Source organism: Aethina tumida, chromosome 5 (assembly GCF_024364675.1).
Source record: "Aethina tumida isolate Nest 87 chromosome 5, icAetTumi1.1, whole genome shotgun sequence".
Lineage (NCBI taxonomy): Eukaryota > Metazoa > Arthropoda > Insecta > Coleoptera > Nitidulidae > Aethina > Aethina tumida.
The window spans coordinates 18,566,903-18,590,447 of record NC_065439.1 but is presented as its reverse complement, the minus strand read 5'-3'; the positions used below and the strand labels follow the sequence as shown (position 1 = coordinate 18,590,447).

Genomic DNA, 23,545 nt, shown 5'->3' with positions numbered 1-23,545 from the left:
TCTTACCTTTAAAACTAAAAATTAATATTTTACTTAAAAATTAATTGAAAAAGAGAATATCTATCATAATAAAATGTATGTTCTTAATTTTATTATTTAATGAAATTTTATCTACAGCGGTTAAATAAGAATAGAAATACAGTTTTTAGTATTCAAATAATTGAAATATTAAGTTAGAAATCAATACAGTTATACTTTCTACATTTAGCTAGTAGAAATTCTTACGTAATTATTTAAATTTGTGTGAAAAATGCTAATTGTAAGTGTAAGAATAAAAAGGATAATGTGAATAAACAGAAATGTTTTCTAGGTTAACCTTTCTATTACTTGTATACTAGTTACTGTCTTGCTATTCTTCTTCAGCTCCTGGAGGTACAATCTCATTAATAAAATTAAAAGAAACATCTTTGTATAACTTAAATATTCTCTTTATACTGAAATACATTTTTGCCCTTATTCTTTAACTTGCTAAATGTACAGTTTCATTAAATAATAAAGCTTAGCGAAACAGGTTTGTTAACGAAAAATATTCCCTTTGTACTTAAAAGTACAAAAAAAGTAAGTGTATATAATCAGAAACATTTCTTATATTACCTACATTACATTTTCAATGTTAACTTTTGTTTTCTAATCAATAAAAACGACAATGTTAGTAGACACTTTAAAATCACTTTAACTACTTTAACTTTTGAAGATGCAATTTCATTAAATAATAATGCGGAGAAACAGTTTCGTATAACCGAAAATAATCTCTTTGTGCTGCAGTTTAATTACATCAGAAAATATCTCGTAAATTTCGGGTAACTTTATAATACAACACAAAGAACGAAATACCGAGAATTGTGCATTATCTATTACGAATCCGTGACAAGAGAACAAACCCAGAAAACCCATCTCACAAAGCAACAACTGCAAGGCGGAAAAAATATACAGGCGAACGGCGCGCACGAAAGTCGTAGAGGAGCGATGCGTGGAGACGCCAATAAAAAAGGACGCGACCTGCCCCAATGACGTCGATACGCGCTTCACTTCGGTGACGTCACGACGCCCCAGAAATTGGACCGCCGAGACGCGCTGGATAACGCGGCTCGCAAACCGAATTCTTTCGGTGTCGACCCGGAAATTGACCCGTATCTCGAAGAGCTTCTTTCTTCAACAGTAAAGATGTCATTTAATAACATAAAATTGGAGAATATTTTTGTTTTGCATTGTGTGGGGCGCATGTTACTTACTTGCCATTCTTTAAAGTTTAAAATATGTTCTAGTTTTCCAGCTCAATTCATATACTGTAGTTGCCATTATTATAGTAACTTTTTAAAATGATAAATATATTGGCGACGACTATTTTAATTAATTTTAACCCTCAAAATAATATTATAGTAATTTACTATTGTTGTTTTCTTGCATTACTTGGGAAGTATTGGAGCTTATGTCCAAACATTTAACTTTTACGATTTATTTTATTTTGCCTCTATGCCTTTTTCATTGTAAACGCTATTGAAGCTTCAAACACTAAAATTTCTTGTTCTTAATTTAAAATTAAAAAATATTTTTGCTTGTATATTTTTGAAAATAGTGCTGCCTATTTCCCACCATTTAAATTTTGAAATACATTTCGCCATTTTAATTAAAGTGTTTCATTATAAATATTAAAGATTAATTCGAAGCTTTCAACAGTATAATTGATATCAATCTATTTTTTGTTCGAATTACTTGGGAAGTAGTGCTACTGATTTCCAACCATGTAAAATTGAAAATACATTTTGATCTTGCCTCCCTAATTTACATATATTTCATCATAAATGCTAAAGAGTTATTCGAAGCTTGTTATTAATACAAAATTGGGAACTATGTTTCTTGCATTACTTGGGAAGTATTGGAGCTTATGTCCCACCATTTAACTTTTAAGATATGTTTTGCTTTGCCTCTATGCCTTTTCCATTGTAAACGCCAATGAGTAATTCGAAGCTACAAACACTAACATTTCTTGTTAATATTATAAAATTAAAAAATATTTTTGTTTGTACATTTTTGAAAATAATGCTGCCTATTTCCCACCATTTAAATTTTGAAATACATTTCATTTTGCCACTTTAATTTACATGTTTCATTATAAATATTAAAGATTAATTCGAAGCTTTCAACAGTAAAATTGATATCAATCTATTTTTTGTTTCAATTACTTGGAAAGTAGTGCTAGTGATTTCCAACCGTGTAAAATTTAAAATACATTTTGATCTTACCACCTTAATTTACATATATTTCATCATAAATGCTAAAGAGTTATTCGAAGCTTGTTATTAATACAAAATTGGGAACTCTTTTTTCTTGCATTACTTGGGAAGTATTGGAGCTTATGTCCCACCATTTAACTTTTAAGATATGTTTTGCTTTGCCTCTATGCCTTTTCCATTGTAAACGCCAATGAGTAATTCGAAGCTACAAACACTAACATTTCTTGTTAATATTATAAAATTAAAAAATATTTTTGTTTGTACATTTTTGAAAATAATGCTGCCTATTTCCCACCATTTAAATTTTGAAATACATTTCATTTTGCCACTTTAATTTACATGTTTCATTATAAATATTAAAGATTAATTCGAAGCTTTCAACAGTAAAATTGATATCAATCTATTTTTTGTTTCAATTACTTGGAAAGTAGTGCTAGTGATTTCCAACCGTGTAAAATTTAAAATACATTTTGATCTTACCACCTTAATTTACATATATTTCATCATAAATGCTAAAGAGTTATTCGAAGCTTGTTATTAATACAAAATTGGGAACTCTTTTTTCTTGCATTACTTGGGAAGTATTGGAGCTTATGTCCCACCATTTAACTTTTAAGATATGTTTTGCTTTGCCTCTATGCCTTTTCCATTGTAAACGCCAATGAGTAATTCGAAGCTACAAACACTAAAATTTCTTGTTAATAATATAAAATTAAAAAATATTTTTTGCTTGTATATTTTTGAAAATAGTGTCGCCTATTTCCCACCATTTAAATTTTGAAATACATTTCATTTTGCCACTTTAATTTACGTGTTTCATTATAAATATTAAAGATTAATTCGAAGCTTTCAACAGTAAAATTGATATCAATCTATTTTTTGTTTCAATTCCTTGGGAAGTAGTGCTACTGATTTCCGACCATGTAAGATTTAAAATACATTTTGATCTTACCACCTTAATTTACATATATTTCATCATAAATGCTAAAGAGTTACTCGAAGCTTTTTATTAATACAAAATTGGGAACTATTTTTTTTGCATTACTTGGGAAGTATTGGACCTTATGTCCCACCATTTGACTTTTAAGATATGTTTTGCTTTGCCTTTATGCCTTTTTCATTGTAAACGTTAATGAGTAAATCGAAGCTTCAAACACTAAAATTTCCTGTTATTAATATAAAATTAAAAAATATTTTTGCTTGTATATTTTTGAAAATAGTGCTGCCTATTTCCCACCATTTAAATTTTGAAATACATTTCATTTTGCCACTTCATTTTACGTGTTTCATTATAAATATTAAAGATTAATTCGAAGCTTTCAACAGTAAAATTGATATCAATCTATTTTTTGTTCGAATTACTTGGAATGTAGTGCTACTGGTTTCCAGCCATGTAAAATTTAAAATACATTTTGATCTTGCCACTCTAATTTACATATATTTCATCATAAATGCTAAAGAGTTATTCGAAGCTTGTTATTAATATAAAATTGGAAACCATTTTATGCTTGCATTATTTACGAAGTAGTGGAACTTATTTCCCACCATTTATAGTTTAAAATTCGGTTACTTTGTCCCTTTAATTTACAAATGTTCTATCGTAAATGTTCACGAGTAATTCCGGACTTTAAACATTGAAATTGCTTGTTAATTTACAAAATATTTTTTGCTTGTATTTCTTAGAATATAGTGCTACCTATTTCTCATCATTTAGAGTTTAAAATACATTTCATTTTGCCCCTCTAATTTACATATGTTTTATCATAATCGTTAAGAAGTTATATAAAACTTTTGAAAACTTCTTTTTTATTAATATTAAAATATAAAATACTTTTTACTTGAATTACTTGGAAAATAGTGCTACTTATAATCCACCATTTATAGTTTAAAATACGTTTCACCTTGCCACTCTAATATACATATGTTTTATCATTATTGTTAAAAAGTAATTTGAAACTGTGTCGTGCAAATCATATCTAATGTCGTGTTACACGCGTTGTTAATGCTAATTAAGTTAAAGTGACACCCGTAAATATTTTGCATAAACAAACAAAAGTGATTAGCACAAAAAAGGGTCGATAATTGTTCCGACCTGCCGCTCATTGATAAACCGCACACGGTTGACGACATTATGGAAATGCGATGGAAAACCGGAATTCGGTCATTCGGGGTCGAACGATCCGCATTTTTTAAACGGACCCTCAAGTTGCGAATGAAAAATTATAATGGCCATTCCCCGAACTATGTCGGTTGAAACACTGCCGGGATTCCCGTCGAGTCATTAAGCAAATTCCGTAACTAGATGCCCATTTAATTAGAAAGTATAATGTAATTGAAAAATAGCGTAATGAGAAAAATTAATTTGGCGGCCCCCCGAACGTGGGGGCAAACACGAAATTTGTTGCCGCATTTTACTTGGCGAACTGTAATTATATAAATTAGAAATGTCGGCGGCGGATTAATAAACCTCGAACCGTCTAAATTGGTTTAAATCTCTAATCGCGTTTTTTTTTCATTTGTGGCGGAAACAACGTAAATACAAAAACCGACCGGGTCAATTACCACTCCCTTTTAATTATCCCGCTGTGTCATTACATAATTGGCCGCGGCTCACCCCCGCGTTCAAGTGTCGTTTCGCCTAATGAATGGCCACTTGAAAAATCAAATTTTACACGGTTCCTCGCAAACCGATGTCCGAGATGATCCCTTCGCCCGGCCCACAAATCATTGGAAGTGCTGTTTTACTATTTTATTGTTGGGCCCGAACGGCCAAAAAAAAAGAGATGGTTACTACTGATTGAGATAAATCTTCGCAAGTAGCCGTCCGTGAATTGGTATAAAGGACTCCAATTACTTACATACATAAATCTGAATTATATGCCATATATTTTATCGCCTACCCTATTTCATTTCTTATTACCGTGCTGAAATTGCATGTTACGTTTCATGTTCTTAACCACCGTTCAATGGCTGGTTATTTATTAAATAAGTCGTTTTAATCATTAAACGTTTTTTTCTTATAATTAATTGATTCATAATGAATACAATAATGCTTTTGTCTCATTGTTGGGTTTTGTACAATAAATCGATAAATGTGACCAGATCCCTCAAGGTTTGAGCAGAATGATAAATGCTTAACATTTATATTAAAAACTATTGTTAAAATATTAAAAGTACAAAAATAATGAAAACAAGAAATTGTAAATTATATGTGTTGAAAAAATATTAAATAATATAATAATGTATAATCAATACATATTATTACAAATTAATGATTTTTTAGTAAAAGTAAAATCTTTAATACTAAATAACTAATTACTAAATTATTGTATACTTGTTCAATTTGTAACGAAATATACATTAAAGAAATTGTATTATATGTACTAATTATTACTAATATTAATAATTTATTATTATATTTCTTTTTAATAATATTCACTTTAGGAATGTTTCATCATAATTGTTGAAAAATATTCGAAGCTTTCATTTGCTTATTATTATATCTAATTGCAAAATATTTTTCTTTAGAAATAGTAATACTTATTCCAATCATTAAAATATTAAAAATTATTTTTTCATTTACGTGTTTCATTGTAAATATTAAAGAGTTAGTCGAAGCTTTAGTAAAATTGCTAATATTGAATGAATAAAATCAAATGTCTTTTTAATAACCGGAATAGTCTTATTCACCAAGTACATTGTTAGAAAAACATTATTTTACAATTCTTTTAAATATTAATAATGAGAATTAACTCTTTTTCTTAATATGCATACTGTTAAAAATTTTTTATTTCCTTTTGTTTTTTGATTCGACTAGATTTAAGGTGTTCTAATGATTTGGAAGACAGTTTTTCTATCATATTATTGAAATTTAGAAAATTTAAATTATTATTGAGAATATTTATTGGTTCTAATAATGGTAGTGAGGTAAATATTTGACACTGAATAAATTAAAAATTTATTGAACAAGTAAGAATTTTTTTGAAAAACTTTAGAAAACAATTATTTTTTATTGAATATGGAAAATTGACGTAACTGAAATTCAAAACATGTTCTAAAAATTTCGCAGATACTTCCTTCTTTCCTTTTTATTATTTAAATTTAGAAAACTTAAATTATTGTCTCTAAAAAAGTAAGTAAAAGAAACATTTGACATGGAATAAATAGAAAAATTAAGGAGTAAGTAACTGACATTGAAGTTTAAGTTAAAGGTTAAACTTTAAAAAATTATTCTTTTTTATAAATTTAGAAAATTTAAATGCTTACCCTCATTTGAGAAAATTTAAGTTGAAAAAACGTTTTTAAAATTTTAGACAACTCTTCTACTTTTATATTGAAATTTAATTTTACAAAATTTAACTGTCTGACATATTTAAGTTGAAAGAATGTTTTCGCTTGTTCCCCATTTTTATGAAATGTAAAAATTTAACTGATGTATTTAGGGAGAAAATTTTCTAAGACTGATTTTTTTTCTTATTATTGAAATATAGAAAATTTAAACTACTTATCAAAATAATTAAAATCTGAATCAGTATATGTTTAGAATAAAATTAATTTATAAGATAAAAAAATTTGTGTGTTTGTCTTAAAAATATATATCCGAATCTGAAAAAAGCTAAAGAGGATATTTTTATTTACTTAGTACTTAGTACTTTATGTACTTAGTACTTTTTAATTGTTAATTTATAAAAAATAAATTAGTTTATTTTTTTTTTAACTTTTCTATTAATATAATCAATAAAACCCACTAAATATATTTATTTTATTTCATTTGTATTTTAAAAAATATTGTGTGGTACATTTCATTAACAAAATATAAAATATAAAACATTTTTTAATACATAAATAATGTTCTATTTCGTTTTTCACTTTTTCATGTCAGTTCTTGATTATTTATTAAATAAGTAGTGTTTATTATTAAAAGACATTTTTCTTCCAATTTAATTGTTTAGTAATCAATACGTTAATGTTTTTATCTTATTGTTATCGCTTTATAAACGAATCAATAAATGTCCAAATCATTTATAGTTTCAATATAATTAATAATTAATTAATAATAATAATAAATAAAATTGTGATGTTCTATAAATAATATGTTAAAATATTTAATATCAAAAAATAATAACGAAAAACTTTTAAAGCTGTTCAGTACAACAACAATTTTAATATTTAAAGATTGTGTTTCTATTATTGTATTATTGTAAATATGTTTTTATTCCACACATTTATCATTAATTGCATTACATCAATTGATGATCTAATTCTATTTATGACAATTATAAATTGTATCAATTGACGAAGACGAATAATAATTATAATAATAGATATATCGATGGAAATCAACAAATAAAAATCAAAAGAGTAATTCAGTCACATATGCGATGAAATCAGAATTAAGAAGACCGCCTTCGATCTCAGTCCTCCTCCATCTCGTTCCCCATCACCGTCGAGGATCGCGGCAATCGTCGGCGCCGTGCCCGGTCCGAAGCGTGAACCGCCACCACCACCACCACCGACGGCGGACCAGTCGAAGAGGCAGCGGCAGTGTCGGATCGCGTGTTGGGCATGCGTGCGCGCGCGGGAGCGGTCCTCGGGCGGCAGACAGTGTGCGGTTGTGGTCCAAGCCGGTAACATGCGAGGAGCTTGCCGCTGCGCCTCACAAGGCACGGGCTCACTGGCGTACGACGCGCGACCACTTACGCTTACGCCCGCATTCGCACCCGCACCACGGGACACCGTCGCGTCGAACCAACATCCGACCAACCGATGGACCACCGTCAACCGACACGAACCAACCACATATTATGCAGCATTCTAAATTACCACGCTGATCTGACCGGATCCGCTCGTGGTGTACGCGAGGCCGGGTGGTTGCGAACAGTGTACGTTCCCATCAAGATCTTTAGATTTTAAGCAAAATTCTAACTAATTATGGTTATCTAATGTTGTAAATTGTTTGTCGTTTTGAGTTTCAACGTTTCGTCGCCGACACACGGGCCGCTTCGGGTTAAACGGGTATTGTAAATAGTGCGTTTAGGGACCAATTTTATTCATTCATCCATTTAAAAATAATCTTCCACTAAAAATTAAGCTAGTAATGGCACTGGCCAATGTCAGTGCGAAGCCAGCTATGGCAGTAGAAGACATGCTATTATTATTGGACAACTCCACGTACAACATCAGCAACACCACAGTAGCAGTGCCACACTACCCCAGCGGTTACACCCTCCCCCAGATCGTCGTCGCCTCCATCATCGTCACCATCGTGATGATCATCGTCGTGGTGGGCAATATGCTGGTCATAATCGCCATCACGACGGAGAAGGCCCTTAAGAACATCCAAAACTGGTTCATAGCCTCGTTGGCGGTGGCCGACTTCTTCCTCGGCCTCGTTATCATGCCCTTTTCCCTGGCTAACGAACTGATGGGTTACTGGATATTCGGACCGTGGTGGTGCGACATACATAGTGCCATGGACGTGCTTCTGTGTACGGCGTCGATCATGAACTTGTGCCTAATCTCGTTGGACAGGTACTGGAGCATCACTCAAGCGGTCGAGTATCTGAAGAAACGTACACCCGTCAGGGCCATCGTGATGATTGCCGCCGTTTGGATTCTCTCCGCCCTCATCTGCATACCGCCACTTCTCGGCTGGAAAGTGGAGCGGGCACCGGACGAACAATATCCAAAATGCCAGGTAATAGTTGTTTGATTGAGCTCAGTCTTATTATTGGATTGGGGTATTGGAGGCAGAATTATCAGCCATCCAATTTTGTCGTGTTATTTGGAGCAATTAAACCCATAACACATACCTTTTAATTAATTTAAATATTTTATGGAATCATAACATCGTTTTAACATTTATTTAAATATTGAAATTTTAATGTTTTAAAACTGTTGATGTTGACAAAAACTGTAGAAGCATTTATACTAATGTTCTAATTAAAAATATAAACAAAAATATTATTATCATTGACATATGATATTTACCAAATACGTACGTGAATCTGAACTTTCTGCTTCAATTATGTCATTTCTTCTAAGTTTAAATTGCACAATATAAATAAATAATATAAAAAAAGACTGAAATTTCAAAAAATCGTTTTTTTTTTCGTAAAATCATAATTTTGTGAACATATTTCTATTGAAAAATATACATTCTTCAGAAACATATTTAAATATTTTCTATTTTTGACTATATATAATTTTATATATTCATTTTAAATTTATAAAATCAACGCACTAATAATTCTTTAACAATACAATTATTATTTTAATTAATTATTTATTATCTTTCTACGTGTCGACCTTATGTTTTTTTTTTCGAAAAATCATAATTTTATGGACATATTTCTATTGAAAAATATACATTCTTCAGAAACATATTTAAATATTTTTTATTTTTGACTATATAATTTTTATATATTTATTTTAAATTCTTTTATAAAATCAATGCACTGACAATTCTTTAAAAGCACAATTATTATTTTAATTAATGCCTGCATTATTATCGTTTTACGTGACGACCTTACGTTCCATATATCACAAAACGTTTTTAATATGCTTTTAGTATTCTAATTTTAAAAAGATCATTAGAAGAAATAATAAATTACATTATAAATGTTCACTATCTATTGTGTGTAATCAATTCAGTCATTTCTGAATAATTAATTTTAATCAAATGTTACGTTGTTATTCATACATCGACAATTATTACTCCATAATTTGTTTTTGTAATAAAACATTAGTAATTGTTTCAGTTACATATTTTTTTTGAATAATTTATAGTTTTATGCAATTATATTATTGTAGATATTAATCCTCTAATTATGTTTTACTATTGTAATAAAATATTCTGTTTCCGTCGCCACTCAATTTTTATATTTTTAGTACATTATTATAGTTTAATATATATTTATATATCATATCAAAAATGTTAAATATTTTAGCCATAAACTCATCTGGTAGTTAAGATGATAAGATTGAATTGTTTTTTGACTTATACAGTTTTCCGATATTTTTGTATCTACCACTTGGCCAGATTCTCTAAATATTTTAATAATACGAGAAACTATTGACTTATTTAGCTGTGATTTCTTAGCCATCTCTTCTTATTTATGTCGGGCTTTGTAAAGATGAATTATTCGATCAATAACTAAATAATTATAACAAACAAAACTGCTAGTAAATAAATTCACATAGAGACCATAATATTGTCCATTGAAAAATGAAAAAAATACTCTATTTCTTAAGGAATATAATTTGATTTATCAGTTGTATAGTAGAAACAATAACAAAAAAAAAATTAACATTATAAGTACTGGTACAAATTAGAACAGCTCATAATTTTAATATATTTTAATAAGTTGTTGCCACTCTGAATATAAGAAGAATATATTAACTAAAATAAATTAAAAAGTCATTTCACGTTTATTAATGTGAAAAAAGTGAGATCATATCAGTATTTTTTTTTTAATTAGCCCTTTAGAAGCTCACAAATATAATTTTAATAACTGGCACTCAAAATAAAAATATAAAAAGGTATTTCCTTGTTTTTAGGTGATACAGAATAGAGTTTAGTCCTTTTAATTAAATTTTAAGGCGAATTTATTTAAAACATTCGTAAATAACTAATAAAATGTTTCTATTGTTATTATTATTATTATTATTAATTGTCCCAAAATTCATAAAATTCAGTAAAAATTTCTTACAGGTCATTAATCAGTTTACTCACATATTTATTGATAATTTTTATTAAATTTATGATTTTAGTTTTAGTCATGTTTACAGAACATGTATTATTTGGCATATTTTTGATATATGGCAATCTATAATTATTCATGCATTACATTTAGAAAATTTATTTATATGTCCCAATATAATAAAAATTAATGTTGCACTAAAATGTACTGTTTTATGAATGTTTCATTATCTTAATAATTTATAGCACTTAACCTTATTAAAAATTTATAATTAGCTGTGAAATGGAGAAAACCAATTTTCCGTTGAATTAGGTAGTCTTATAAATTTTTGAATAGAACGAAGGCAACATGACCTGTTGCAGGAAAAGCGTAATAACGCAAGACTTGTTTCTTTGTACGTCAATAGATATTATAAAGACCCCGCATCCTGACAAAACTCCATGCACCAAATTTTATAATACCATAATCAAAATACAATAGATTTTGTGTAAGAAAACTAATGATCAAATAAATATTTTCATTCTGATACACTACACCTAGTTTCCGCAGTTTTAATAATACACGACTATTATTAGATACACTCGTAAGTGTGTTTACCATTTGTTTAACACTGTGGTAATTTACACACTTAGTTCAAAAGAATATAAATTAACGGAAAATGCGTTCATTCACTTTTTTTACGCAATTAAAATTTATGCAATTTTTAAAATGTTACTTCACGTTCAAGAATAGAATCCCGAACACTTGCTTGAACAGTCGGTCGAGCTGTTTTCAATTAATTACAACACACTAAATAATATTTTGCATTGGAAACGACAAAAATATCAAAAGACGTCTACATAAATAAAACGTTGTTTGGATTCGAATCTATTTCAGTTGGGAATTTATGATGTAAATTATGGATTTTCATTAATTACCGCAATCCAAACAAATCGCAAAGGCTGTTCAATATTTCTTTATAACGTGTCACGGTCCGCTTTAAAGTTAATTATTTAATTTAAAGTAAAAGCAATTTTACGATATGGCATTAAATGGCCATTTAACAAATTAAATACGCAGGAGTCACAAGTTTATTTTTCAGCCATTAGTGAACTGTAAACGCAACTAAAGTAGTGCTTTATTGTTTAATCAATCGTGTCTATATTTTCTTGTCGAGTTGAATTTGTATATTTATATAAATTAGATGTAGTTATTTATTTATCCATACATGAACTTACAAAAGTGAAAATATTTGTTAATCAATTAGATGTTGTTTTCTTAAGTAAGTTTGAACTGCAGTACATAGAGAAGAAACGTTTTCTCGAAGAATTCAGTCGAGGCCAATGCACAAAATATTTTTTGCTAGTTTTTGGATGATGTCAGAGAAAAATTTTTTAATAAAACTTTAACTACATACATAAATTACAGATTATCTATCTAGAAAGCAGAAACATTAGAGTATAATTGTTTTTTTAGTCACAGAGACGTTTAGGTTTGCAATCTGAAAAAAATATAAACGAATGCACTCAGCATCGATGCCCAACACAAAAATATAAAAAGATTTTAATTGAGGCAACATAAATTGTTAGAATTTTTTAATCAAATTTTAAAATTATTTAAAATGTTCTTAAGCAATTGGTGAAGGGTTAATGGTTGCTATTGCAATATATGGAAAAGAAACTTAAAACATAATATATATATATATATATATATATATATATATATATATATATATATATATACGACTGTTTCAAAAAAATCGACAAATTTATTTTTCTTATTAAAAAAAAAATACTGTGAAAGTTACAGCTTTTAATATTAATATTAAGAGGTGCCGCATCGTAAATTTTAAAATTTTGACATTTTTCTCATTTTCTGACGCAACCATCAACTTTATGGGAAAATTGTATATGACATTTTTTGTAGAGAAATCAATTTCCTATAATTTACCTCCGAACAAGTTTTTGATATTTTTTACAGATCATAAGTTATCTGCATAAAACTAAAAATTTTATTAAATAAATGTTATTTTACTGCTTAAAATTAAACATTTTATTTAAATAAATAGATTTTTACTAAAAAAATTAATTGTTTATTATAATCAAAGTACTATATATCGTTACACTAACAGACTTTTACTACAATTTAGCAATTTTTTTCTGTATTCACTTATAACTAGCAATAAGTATTGTAAATGCTCTTCATTTTTTGTGAAACAATATATATTCAATCCAACTTTAATGTTAATAACTTTTGATAAAATGATATATCAAAAAACTGTAAGAGACATTTTTTGTAGGGAGTTAACTTTCATAGTATTTTTTTTCTACTATTTCCAAGATTTTCGATCCCAAAAAATTGCCTAAAATTCAGTAAAGGTGTAAAATTTAGTATTACTGTTGATTTTTTCAATGTAATGAATTTATTTTTCTGAATAATATTTGGATTTACACATTTTAGAGATTAAATATGTAGAATTAAATTTATCCAATAGACTTAAAAATACATGGACGAATTGTGGAAGGGTGAAGATATGTGAAAGGGTTGTACATCAAACATATGGAGTCCATTATAAATAACGGTACTCATTTGGGAATTTGAAACGGATAAAAGACGCCTCCGTTTCCACGCTATGGTTTTTTTATTCACCCATCCACGATTTTTTCGGTTATGATGCAGTAAATTTACATTTTATACATCCAATGAAAGTGCAGGAGGGGTGGAAACGCAATTTTTAGCATGGTCAAATGTTTATCGATGCACATGTTGTATTTATTGCTCTGGTTCGTTTTACAGAAATCGCACATAAAAGACCGCGACCATGAATAATTGAAACAAATTAGCAATTAAAGGTTTGTTAGTAGTTTAATTGTATTTTCCGTAACAATCAATGCGATTATATGTGGATTTGCTCATCGGACGGACTAAAATTCGCCGCCGATGCAACCGAAGTTTATTTGATTAGCGTAGAACAAAACAGTTAGTTAGGCATCAAGGCTGCAAAATAAAACTTCCTGATTTCGATATTTCTTCGTAAACAATTGTATTGAAATTATCAACATATTTTCTTAGGTGGCGCACCGAATCATTTTTCATTTGTTTAAAAAGCGATTAATTAACCGTAACTGATTAACAAAAGGATGCGTTCGAATTCATTAAGCGGGTTCATCAACGGTGCTGCGGGTCAGGAGGGTTGAAATTCGACTGGTGGTTGATAACCTGACGTTGTTTGCTAAAGCAATAAATTAATTAGTCAACCAACAGTACACAGTGGCGTTCCTAAGACATTAGGCCCCTAATTAAATATTAAATATTCCCATTGTGGGACGCGGCAACTTCGGAACTTTGTATGCACAAGTTTTACGCATTAATGGAATATAAAGTGTGGTCCGGATTGCGATCGATGGTTTAATACGTATTTCGGTGTTAATTGGACACTTTCGTCGTCGAGGGTTCCTGTCTACATGGTCGTTAAATGATATATATGTAGCATGTTTTTGTTCGTTCGAAACCTGCACAATTTTTCTTTTCATATCTATAGTTGTTCGGGTTTATTGGTCGACAACGTGTGTTGTAATTATTTCCTAAAGTTTTGCTACCACGAGTGGCTAACATTTTCAGAGATCTGATTTTGGTATTTTTGAGCACTGGTGTCCATATTTAAACCAGCTTCACAGCTTCTTCTTTTCTGTTGAAGTTGTTTTGGTGTTTATGGATTTCAATTGCTTCCCTAATCATACTCATGTGATATACAGTTATCGAGGTAAGCAATTGTGTATCTTGGAATTTTATCTTATGATTTCCATCTAACAGTGCATATTCAACTACAGCAGAAGGTGTTTAGTGGTCTCTCCTATCTTTGACAGATTTGATACTGTGTTGAATCTTCTTTGTTTGTATAAAAACAGTATGGATGTTATATTTTAATAAGATTTTTCCAATCTATCTATTCCTTAACTAAGCTTAATTGTTTTAAATAGATTTTCAATAAAATTGAATAATAAAGTATGTAAATTTTATTAACAAAAAAATTCATGTTAAAAAATAAATAATATGCCATTCTTAAAAAAAGAAGATTAATTTGTTAAAACAAAATAAATAAAATAAATAATAGAGTAAAATTAATTTATAACTTATAAATAAATTATCAAAAAATTTTATATATTTATAAATTTTTATGTTAAAAAAATAAATAAAATACTTTTTTTCTTTCTTACAAGAATTTAATTATTTTATAAACACAAAATTGATATTAAAATAATCTTAATTTATAATTTTAATTATAATTCTTGTTATTCATCATAATTCATGTATTTTTTATATATTTTGTATAAATTACAGTAACGAAGAATTTCATGTTAAAACGAATATAATAGTTTTTCTTAATTACTACAAAAAATGTTCATTTAGGATTACTTTAAATACATTTATAAACTGTATAAATTATATTAACAAAAAATTTCATATTACAAAATATATAAAAAACTATTTTGTATGTATAATTTTAATTAATTTATACTTAATTGCTTTAAATACATTTTTTGAAGAGACTTGAATTATTTTTTAATCAGTCTAAAGTACATTAACAAAAAAATTCGTGTTGAAGTTCAAAGGGTGTTTCAAGTGAAGTAAATATAAAAACTTAATTTGTGAGTGTTTATTTTCGTACTTGCCGTTGTGGATTTATTATTTTTTAATTCAATCACTTTTAAATAATGAAACGTTAAATTAGAATTTTATTTGCTCCAGATTTTTATTAAAAATAAACCTTAAAAATATAAAAACATTAATTGTCATAATAAAACAATGGAATTGTTTTATAATCTGTTTATATTACACACAAAACATATTTCATGTCACATTAAATATATTAAATATTTCAAGTGACGTTTATATACATTAATACTTAATTTGTGGGTAATTATTTTCGTATTTCATAAATATAAAGTAAATAATTCTCTTCTTCTTCTTATAAATTCATAAATGAATGATATTTAAAGTCTCACAAAATCTGTTGTTGATTTATTATTTTTTCTGTTTTTAATACTGTATTTTAAATAATAAAAAGTTAAATTGAAATCCTATTTTAATCATACACAAGCACAAATTAAACTGAAAACATAAAAATCGAGATCCCGATATTAAATTAAAATTTTATGTTTACAATTTTAGTAAAAATAGGTCGTAAACTTATTGTGATCCTACCATTTATTGTCATATCAGAAAACAACGAATATTTTCTAACATTGTGTGTAAATAAACAATGGAGAAATGGAAGAAGTATTATTTGCTTCCTGATATATAAAAGTTTAATTAAATTTTTAATCCAACAGTACGTTGAATTCTGATTTGTTGCAATTTATACTGTTGCCAAAAACGAATGCGAATAAATTGTAACAACACCGGAGATTAATTTTTGCACAACGGTCACGGATCTGTGGCCAAAAACCGGCGTAACAATGCAATAATTCTTGAAATTATATTACACCGCCGAGATAAGACAAATGTTTTTGCGAGGAATTATCATTATCTAGATTATTTGGAGGTTCTTTATCCCGGTAATCTGTATAAATAGAACAACCGGGCACGCTCAGTGTGGCTTTCGCAAAGTCAAACCCGTTTCAATGGCCACTGATAAAATCCCCTGTTCGTTGTTAGTCGTGGTGGAGTTTTTACCTAAAATTCACTGCACACGCAGACACGATGGATAAACTGCTAAACAGTCGCGTCTGTTAATAGTTTATCTGGCTAGAATATTACAAACATTTCCATCGTCGTTCGCCCAGTTTTAATTGTACACAGAACATCATCGTTCCCACATTCCGGCACGACCGTTTTGCCCACTGAACCAACATACATTCTCGTTCCTGGCGTTTTATTTAATTCTGTTTATAATAAACAATAATAATGACTCATAACGTTGTGAAATTGGCACACTCGTAGATATGTAAATAAAGGGGTTAAGTGTACATGGGATCTTAACAACGCAGGTAAAGTTCCGCTGGAAGTTGTGCAAAAACCTTAAGGCAACCACTGTAGTACTATCTAGTTAATCAACTTGCGTGTAATTCCAAGTTTATCATAATCACAGGTGTTTTCTCCAAATCAGAGCTGTACAGGTAAAATACGCACACACAGATCGACCGGTGAAAGACGTGGAGGTGAAGCAATTAACAAATGGGTTAACAAGTTTAGTAAAACGAGTTACGGCAAAAATGAAGAGGGGCGAGAGATGCGACGCGTAATGCCGTCGAAATTCCCAAAAGTTTTCAACAAATTGTCGGCAATATTCTCTTCACAACGGGCCGAAAGGTTTACATTGGATGTAAAGAGGAAAGTTAGCAAAATTACTGAGCATAAAAAGAAGTGGAATACATGGAATTTCATTATTCCGTTCTCCAAAAGATGATTATGAAAAGATTGCTATTTCCATTTCAGAACTTGCAAAATGGCGCCAAATTATACCCTTTTATTATCTTTGCATGTTCCAATTTATCTGCCGACTTGCTATTTATCTAATTCGTTCAAAGGACTTTTAAAATTGCAGGAACAACCTATCATCTGTAATTAGCGAGTTTCGTCGTTTCTTTCGATGTCGGGAACAACGGGAACGAATCGCAATTATCGCACTATCAGGAAACAAATCAAAATTTTAATTACATCAATGTGATATAAATGGTTTTTGCACGACCAATTTTTGATTTTAAAAAAAGGAAAATTAATTTTTTATTTGCCAAATAGTGTGTAATATTTTTTTAATAAATATATGTAATTGTGATTTATTAATAATTCATATTTTTATACAAAAAATATATAAATGATACGTGTAGATGTAAGTTTTGTTTTTACAACAGTGAAATATATTTTATAATGATATGTTATTTTATCTTAATAAAAATATATAATTGTTATTTTAACGCTGTTACAGCAGTATTTTGTTTCCATGATTCAATTTAAATAAATTGTCACTGATAACAAAATTTGTAAATAATTTTATTAATAATATGAATGAATGCTATTTGTTTACTTGTTTATTAGATTTAAAATAAACTGCATATTTTATTATGTAGTGCACTGTAAAAAATATTTTAAAAATATGACGCTTCATACTAACATATTTATTGCTTTTTATAAGATTTTAATAAGCTTTAAATTATTTTTTATATAATATATTTTACTTTTTATTACAAATAATAAAATAATATTTTATCAATAATTTATTTGGCATTTATAATTTATTATAGATTATACAAATTTATAAAATAATTAAAAACCTTTCAATTTTATACCAAATAGTAATAATAATTTGTTTCTATAATATCTAAACTATTTTTTCCTAAAAATGTTAAAAAATAGTTTTGATTTATTTATTATAAATTGAAAATAAAATTTCTTAACAATAATTTTATTTATCTAGTCTCTTTAAAAATATTTATAAATTGTAATTAAAAAATGATATGTTAGTCTTATAAACTTGAAATATTTACAGATAATACAAATTTATAAAATAATTATTTTTATTTTTATAAATTTAATTCCAGTTACATATAAACTATTTTGTTAATAAAAAATCATTACTTTTCATTTACATATTATTCAAAAAAATATTGTGCACAAATTATAAATAAATAAAAATAATTTTGTAGCAATATAAAATAATTCTTTTATTCCTATTTTATGGTATTTTAATAATAATAACAAATAAATTCGAACATTATTTACGTATTTTGTGTTGTATTGTTTTATGATTATGTTTTAGGGATAAGTTTCACATTAATATAAAACATGTTACGATTTTATGTTGCAGTAAAACTACAATTGAAAATTTTCAAATTTTGTAATTAATGTATTTTATAGTTTAATTAAAACAATACTCCGACCTAAATATAATTTTGATAATAATAAATATTGGCTTTTATGAACATGCCCAAAATTAATATACATATTTTTTTAATTAAAAAGTTATTAAAAATTATTACTAATGACATAAATTTATAAAACATTTTTTTACGAAAACTTTTATTTTATTTCCATAATATATTTGAAATATGTGAAAATAACAAAATTTAATTGATATTTTATAATTTTGGATATTTGTGTACTCTTTCGTGTTTCCATATTTATATTTAAAATTTTAGAGATACATTTCAAATTATATAAAATAATAATTGATTTTTGTTAGTTAGTGAATTTTATAGCTTAATTGTTTCATATTTATGTTTAACATTTTAGAAATATATTTCCAATTATATAAAAAATGTTACCGACATATGATGTATCAAAAAATAATTGAAATTTTTTTAATTAGTGAGTTTCATAGCTTAATTAAAAAAATAAAGCCATATATATAAAATATTGATAATAATGAAAAATAAGTTTTTATGAAAATGTTCAATAAAAATTAATTAAAATGTTTGAAATTTAACGTTTTACTGACATTTTTAAATAAATATTATCGTAAACCTGTTCAAAATTTTAATATTACCTATCTATATTAATATACCAAATTATTAAACTGGCTTTTGTGCATATAATGAATACAATTCGCTTTAATAATAAAAACATAATAAAATGTTAAAGTCAATTGCATTAGCGATTTGTATCGGCCGCCGCAATTTCCTTTGTTGCCATAAATGTACAATTTGCATAAAACACAGGCCGGCAATATAAAGTTGAAAATGAGCCATACATAGTTTGGCGATAATCTTTTTAAAGCGGCTCTCGAAAATAAAGGCATTAAACACTATTATCGGGGCCGGGGTTTATTAACAGGAAAAAGGCGGAGCGCCGGTGTAATGAATGCATTCATTGGCGGTTGATTTTCCAGGTCGGCTCGGGCTCGTCATAAATCTTAATAGAAAATCAAAGTAATAAACACTATATTCCCCGGAATACTTTTCCGATATCTTACGGGGACGCGGGGAATCTCGGCCCGGATCGGAGGATGAGGGGGCGGCCCCCCGGTTATCTTTGTTGATAGAGGCGTCAATAAATTCGGCCCGAAAGAGATAGATCTTGACCTATTTATGTCCTCATCTGTCACCCGGAATCTAGAAATTAAATGTTTTCCAGTGCGTGCCGGGACCGGGTTTTATTATGTGAAACGGTCGGCCCCCCTTTTCAAATGTAAATTATTGCCTTATCGATATTATGTTCCGGGCGCCGTTTTATTTGACGGCGCTACACACTTTAATACGGTTAATTTATATTGATGCTGGCACACAGATTATTACTGAAGGTTTTCAATGGGAGGAGGGTCGCCAAGGAATATTTCTTGTAGATCATTTAATCGGATAAATAGGATTCGAACTTCTAATACGTTTACAAAATTGGCGGATGCGCCAAATATATAAAAGAAGATCGACAATATTAGACGACGATATGTTAAGGGCAGAAGTGGAAGCAAATCGATGTTTAACAATTGAAAAAGGATATATATATATATATATATATATATATATATATATCTATATATATATATATATATATATATATATATATATATATATATATATATATTCTACAATGTATGTACTCTATACATATAAATAAAATTGTAGTGTCTGTTTGTAATATTGAAATAATCGTTTTTTACTACATGCATATGAATATAAATACGGTACATACACCAAAATAACATTTTTTACAATTTTTGTCACTCTGTCTGTTTGTTCCTGCTAATCTTTGAAATGGCTGGCGTCTTTTAGTTACTTCTTATGTTTTTAGTAATTTTTTGGGAATCCAGGAAGAATTAGAATTATTTATTTTTAGTTTTTCAATGATTTTTCAGGAAATTAGTACTACTAAAAAAATAAAAATCCATAAAGTTATTAAAGTGAAACTATGTAATTTAATCACTACGAATTTAATCGTATGGATTTTAATCCTATAGATTTTAATTGTATGGAAATTGATCGTATGAATTTTGATCGTATGGAATTTGATCCTATGGAAAATGATCATATGGATTTTGATCGTATGGAAAATGATCGTATGGATTTTGATCCTACGGAAAATGATCGTATGGAAAATGATCATATGGATTTTCATCGTACGGATTTTCATGGTATGAAAAATGATCGTACGGATTTTAATCGTATGGAAAATGATTGTATAGAATTTGATCGTATGGTATTAGGTCACTTTACGCTCACGTTTTTAAAGAATTTTTGAGATTTAGTATATATATATATATATATATATATATATATATATATATATATATATATATATATAAAAACTAAATTGTTCGAGAGGACCAAAATTTTTTCCAATTTTGCTCTCACAAGAAATTTATTTCACAATAATTTTCACTTGAAATTTTTATAATTAAAAATTTGTTGGTTATAAAAGTGTAATATAAAATAATAATAATAAATAATCTTCCATATCTGCGAAACCATTTATATACGTATATACTCACGTTTGTTAAAACTTTTCTTCATCTAACATCCTACCTAAAAACATGGATCATATAATTTTGATACAATAAAAACAAAAATAAGTGCGTACATGTGGGACTTTCAACTTTTTTTCAACATCTCCGCAAAATAATTGCCAATAAATCTTAAAAAGGAACAAGATAAATAAATAAACAGTATACGTATAACTGCGGCTTAGAATTTGAACTTCCCGTCTAAAAAAAACCATTGTTCATATTTAATATTATCAGGAATTGTACATCATCGTTGCGGACGGAGCTGTATTTTGTGAAATTTTTATGATTTATTTGACGTTCGCCTCTGACGCATCCATGATTTATAACGCACCAGATTAATTCGAAACAAATTTTTTTCCCAGCTGCATTATGTTTAAATAAATATGATGAGTATCCGAAAAATACGTTTTTTGCGTGTGAATTTCAGTTTAACACATTTATTAAAACTACACGAAAAAGTGTTTTGTGATTGTTTGAAATAATTTTTACGGGAATATAAACGTTTCAAACAACTGGTTTTATTGTTTATGTATCAAAGATAATAAAAAAAAACAATTTATTTTTTAAAATAATATTGTATCGGTTTCATGTTCAAAATTTAATCCTTATTTATTACAAACTAAAAGTAATTTTTGTTAATTATTTAAATTAAAATAAAATATTTTTACAGAATTCAAGTGGTTTTAAAAAATCACAAACACTATGAATTTATAATTCATTAGTATGATAAAATCTGAATTTTACTGAACGTATTTATTTATTATCAGCATTAATAAATTTTCACTATTATAATTAATTTTCAATGAATTTTAAGAATTCATGTATTTAGAAATATTTAAAATATATGATATTTATATTAATTAAATATTTTATTAATTAAAAGTTACCATGTGTAATAAACTTTTATTATTATGGATAATTTTTTGTGAATTATTAGAATTAAGGATTTAAAAATATTGTATTTGAATAAAGTTTATTATTATGTACATTTTTTATTTGTTCGAATACATTCTGAATATTAAAATACTTAAAATACGCTACACGAAATATGAGGAAGTCGTTTGTGACAGCAAAAAAAGGTTGTGACGTTTCGAAATTATCGATGGACGAAAAGAAATAATGCTTTTCAATTACCAAAACTCTTCTCAAGTGATTCGGAAGTAATTTAAATTGACTCGACTCGACAAAAGGCCAGATTTATAGATAAACGGTTCATCTTCGTTAAAACAACGGCCGAATGGAAATTGCTAATGTGAAAAGACATCAAAAATTAAGTGCGACAAATAAGTCCGAACGAAAATTGATCGCGACTAAAACGTAACTGACGAATTTGTTTCGTGTAAATAAATGCCGATGCTTAAGTAGTACTAATGGATTTGGTTACGGATTACAATATTATAATAATAAAAAATTTACATGGCGAAGTCATTAAGATATTACTGCTTAAAAGCATAATGATAAAGTTCAGTGAAACACAACCAGTTTAATGCTAATGCAATTATAATATGTTCAGAACTGGGTGACATAAAAATGTTGCAGCGCTTATCAAACGGCACATATTTTATTATGTTTGAGCATATGTTTATTCGTATGTGTCCTATCAGATATGTTGCGTTGAATACAAAACTTGTAATAAATGTTCTCCATTTATTTCGCAAAAAAATACACACACACACACTACTAGTATGTCACAGGGGCTCATAAATTGTCAGCGATAAAAATAAATCCCGCTGTTTAAATTTAAATTTAAAATTTTACTTGCTACAAATTTTACTTTGGCTGGGAATGAATATTTGTCGATGGTGAAGATAAATGGGTATTTAATGGTTGCATTAGTCTTATTACGATCGTACATCTATAACGGGTAAATTATTAGAATCGGGCCGTATCTTTTACATAAATCTAGATGTTTATACAACCCACTTCGGTCCAATAACAACAAACTATTAAAACACCAAATCGTTACCGCAAACATTACAACCCATCAAATATTTAATCTTGATAAAAATGTGTTTGCCCATTTATTTCACTTTCCCCATCGAAATAACAGACAATATTGCACCCCCCTAAAATCGATATAATCCGAATAATAAACGGAGTGTGTTGCGACAGTGTTTACGGGCGCGTACGGATTTCCCATCGAAAAAATTTTATTAGGTTGCAAAAATGGGACGTGTAAAACAACAGAACAG

The 23,545-nt window shown here is 28.0% G+C and overlaps 1 protein-coding gene across 1 annotated transcript in view; it reads left to right on the top strand.

The window, feature by feature from the left end:
- Window positions 1-8,507: 8,507 nt before the first annotated feature.
- LOC109606072 (alpha-2 adrenergic receptor) overlaps window positions 8,508-23,545 on the top strand; it is a 201,780-nt gene continuing 186,742 nt past the window's right edge. Inside the window, exon 1 of the mRNA XM_049967652.1 lies at window positions 8,508-8,931. Coding sequence (XP_049823609.1) covers window positions 8,527-8,931 — 405 coding nt within the window. The 5' untranslated portion in view covers window positions 8,508-8,526. The remainder of the gene's footprint in view (window positions 8,932-23,545) is intronic.